This window comes from Anopheles bellator, unplaced genomic scaffold (genome assembly GCF_943735745.2).
Source record: "Anopheles bellator unplaced genomic scaffold, idAnoBellAS_SP24_06.2 scaffold01480_ctg1, whole genome shotgun sequence".
Classification (NCBI taxonomy): domain Eukaryota; kingdom Metazoa; phylum Arthropoda; class Insecta; order Diptera; family Culicidae; genus Anopheles; species Anopheles bellator.
The window spans coordinates 1-2,540 of record NW_026685602.1 but is presented as its reverse complement, the minus strand read 5'-3'; the positions used below and the strand labels follow the sequence as shown (position 1 = coordinate 2,540).

Sequence of the window (2,540 nt, the reverse complement as noted above, 5' to 3'; positions counted from 1 at the left end):
GTCCAGCGTTGATACCGGCTAGCGTCTGGTCTTAGCCCCGCCGCCGCCCACTGCTCTTGCCACTGGCTGATAGTGCGCAAACGCTCCCTTTTGCGCAGGGCCGTCGCGTGTGGTGGTGGATGGGTGTCCTTCGTTTGCTGCCCAATCGCTGGCCACCGTCGCCCGATGCAGCGTTCGTCCTCCTGCAGCAGCAATACGAGGACCGTGGCCACACTGTAGGAAACACTGCGGAACGTGCTTGGCACACCCTGCGCCAGCCTGCGCTGCACCTCTGTACCTCGAGGCCGGAAGGCCGCTTTGTCCATAGCGAGGCTCCGTATCGAATTGTTGACGTTACCTCTGATAGTGGCAGCGACAAGACACCGTCGTACACCACGTTCCAGAGGGTCGGTCCAAAAATTGAACCCTGCGGGACGTCTGCCGTGACTTTGCGTGTCTTCAGCCCACGGTTGGTTCCGCGACCGGTGAAGTAGCTGCCCAGCACACCCAGTAGCTCCGGGTGCACGTGTTTGTTGTGGAGCGCCGCACCGTGGCGCATAGCGTCGGCTCCCTCCTCGACGATCATCCGGGCAGCGTCTAGGATGCATCGCTGCTTGCGGAAGCCGTACTGTCTCAGAGAGTACTCGTACTCCGGGTCGAACAGGTGGCAAAATTCTACTTTGATTTGTTTATGTGTTCTGTCTATTTATGCAAACAGTGTGTTGTAAAACACGATGTAAAACACGGGACGGAAGCCAAAAGAATTAAACAGGCGGAAAAAGACAGAAGGGACAGAAACTTAAGACACATCAGGTTAACTTCCGACGATTAATCACATTTCGTTTTACATTTGACGAGCCTAGGCTGCGCTACAGGAGGTCTACAGTGTTTTATTTAATTCGGCTAATTTAAAGTTTCAAATTTTAAAATATGTTGTTAGGTAAGCGAGCGAAGTTGAACAACGGTCACGCCGATCAAGCTGAATCCCCGGGTTCTACTGTTCCGCTGCAACATTAGTGTCTAACGATAGTAGCATAGTGATGTAAGAACCAGTTGAGTTTAACATCTGTTGAAAAATACAATCATCATCAAGCCAAGATAATTATTAGTTTAAAGTCGGTAATATTCTCACCTTTTTCAAAGTAGGTAATGTTGCTTTTATAAAACCACCCTTAGTAACGACAGGTTTCTGAGCTCGCATGATACAGAAAAGTAGTTTTTTCTTCATTGTTAAACTTCCCTCGTACCAATTGCTTTGGTAAAAAGCGTCAGCAACTCTTAAGCTCTTAATTATTCGAATTTTAGTGAGTTAGTAAGTGCATTTTTAGACACATCTAGACTGAAGCCTCGTACCTCATCGTGCATCTTGGAGCCATGGTAGGTGTAAATTACTGCCTGTAATAGCATTACAAACGCCATAGAAGCCAGCATAACAACGCGAGGCGTGTTCATGAAAAGTACAAATTGATAACCAATTACGCACAACAGCACCGAGTCCAGCATTAGCAGATAAAATACGGTGTGCTGAAAAATGCTGTTAACGTTTGAACATATGCCCAGCAACTCCGTATGGTAATTTATTACATTATGTAGGTCATTTTCAGTATGTTTTGAAAAATCAATCGATTTTGCACGATCTTGTATGATGTTGAAATGGATGGCTACGTTAGTAGCCAGTTCCGAAAAGCACGTGTCGACACTACAATTTATAAAAATGCTCATGTGAATTGAGTCACAGTTGAACAGTAAAGTTGCCACAAAAACAGCCGGATGTTGATAGTTATGTGGAAAACTGCAATGAAACGGTGGTTGGGACGAGCAATTATTAGAATTAAAGGTTTGAGATTGGAGAATACCATACGTACGCCATAGGTGCCACGAAACGTAAGCTACCCTCAACTATGGACTTCCGAACTCCCGCAACGACAGCACTCAAAATATAAAACCATCCCACTATCAATGCCCCTGTTATATACACTTTGAGGAGATTGGCATGGAAATGACTGCTCCTCTGGAACAACGTTTGCTTTTGGCCGTTCGAGCGTTTTCGGAGCATTTTGAATGAGTCGATCAGAGAGAATATGGCTGCTGGCTTTAAAACAAAGATGCAGAGTTTGGAAATAGCCACTAGTCCCACCACCAACGTTGGAATTACGTCGCAAATCGAAAGAAAATCTTCCACATTTTGCAAAACATAAATCGACTGCAATATCATGAACACAAACAAAACAGCAGAACAATTTATCGTTCGAAGTTTCTTCAACTTGGACGTCTCTCGATAAATACCACAGTAGCGAAGATAAAATATTGGAAGGGCCAAAAAACTATCAGTATGCTCCATTTCAGAAGCGATCACTGGCTGCAGACCCACAATATCTCACGTGATACACATCACTGTGGAAATGTCTGAACAGAACGCCAAATTTAAACTACATACAACTATTAAGTTTTCATAACTCTTATTATAGTGTTAAGGCCGGTCTACACGCTGCGATCTGCAATGCAATATCGCATGAAGTGACATCTCCGGAGACGTCATAAATGTCACTGCCGCGGGTGGA

At 45.2% G+C, this 2,540-nt stretch overlaps 1 protein-coding gene across 1 annotated transcript; it reads right to left on the bottom strand.

Annotated features, from left to right (window-relative positions):
- Window positions 1-973: 973 nt before the first annotated feature.
- Window positions 974-1,849, bottom strand: LOC131214592 (odorant receptor 9a-like). The gene is made up of 4 exons (XM_058208932.1): window positions 1,845-1,849; window positions 1,333-1,771; window positions 1,112-1,264; window positions 974-1,045 (listed from the first exon to the last, which is right to left on the bottom strand). The coding sequence occupies exons 1-4, from the start codon at window positions 1,847-1,849 to the stop codon at window positions 974-976; spliced, it is 669 nt and encodes a 222-aa protein (XP_058064915.1).
- Window positions 1,850-2,540: the final 691 nt, after the last annotated feature.

Excerpts from the sequence above, each read along its gene's own strand:
- LOC131214592 (XM_058208932.1), bottom strand. Across the intron at positions 1,265-1,332 it reads GCTCCAAGATGCACGATGAG|AGCTTAAGAGTTGCTGACGC; the intron begins GTACGAGGCTTC and ends CGAATAATTAAG. Across the intron at positions 1,046-1,111 it reads CATTACCTACTTTGAAAAAG|ATGTTAAACTCAACTGGTTC; the intron begins GTGAGAATATTA and ends ATTTTTCAACAG.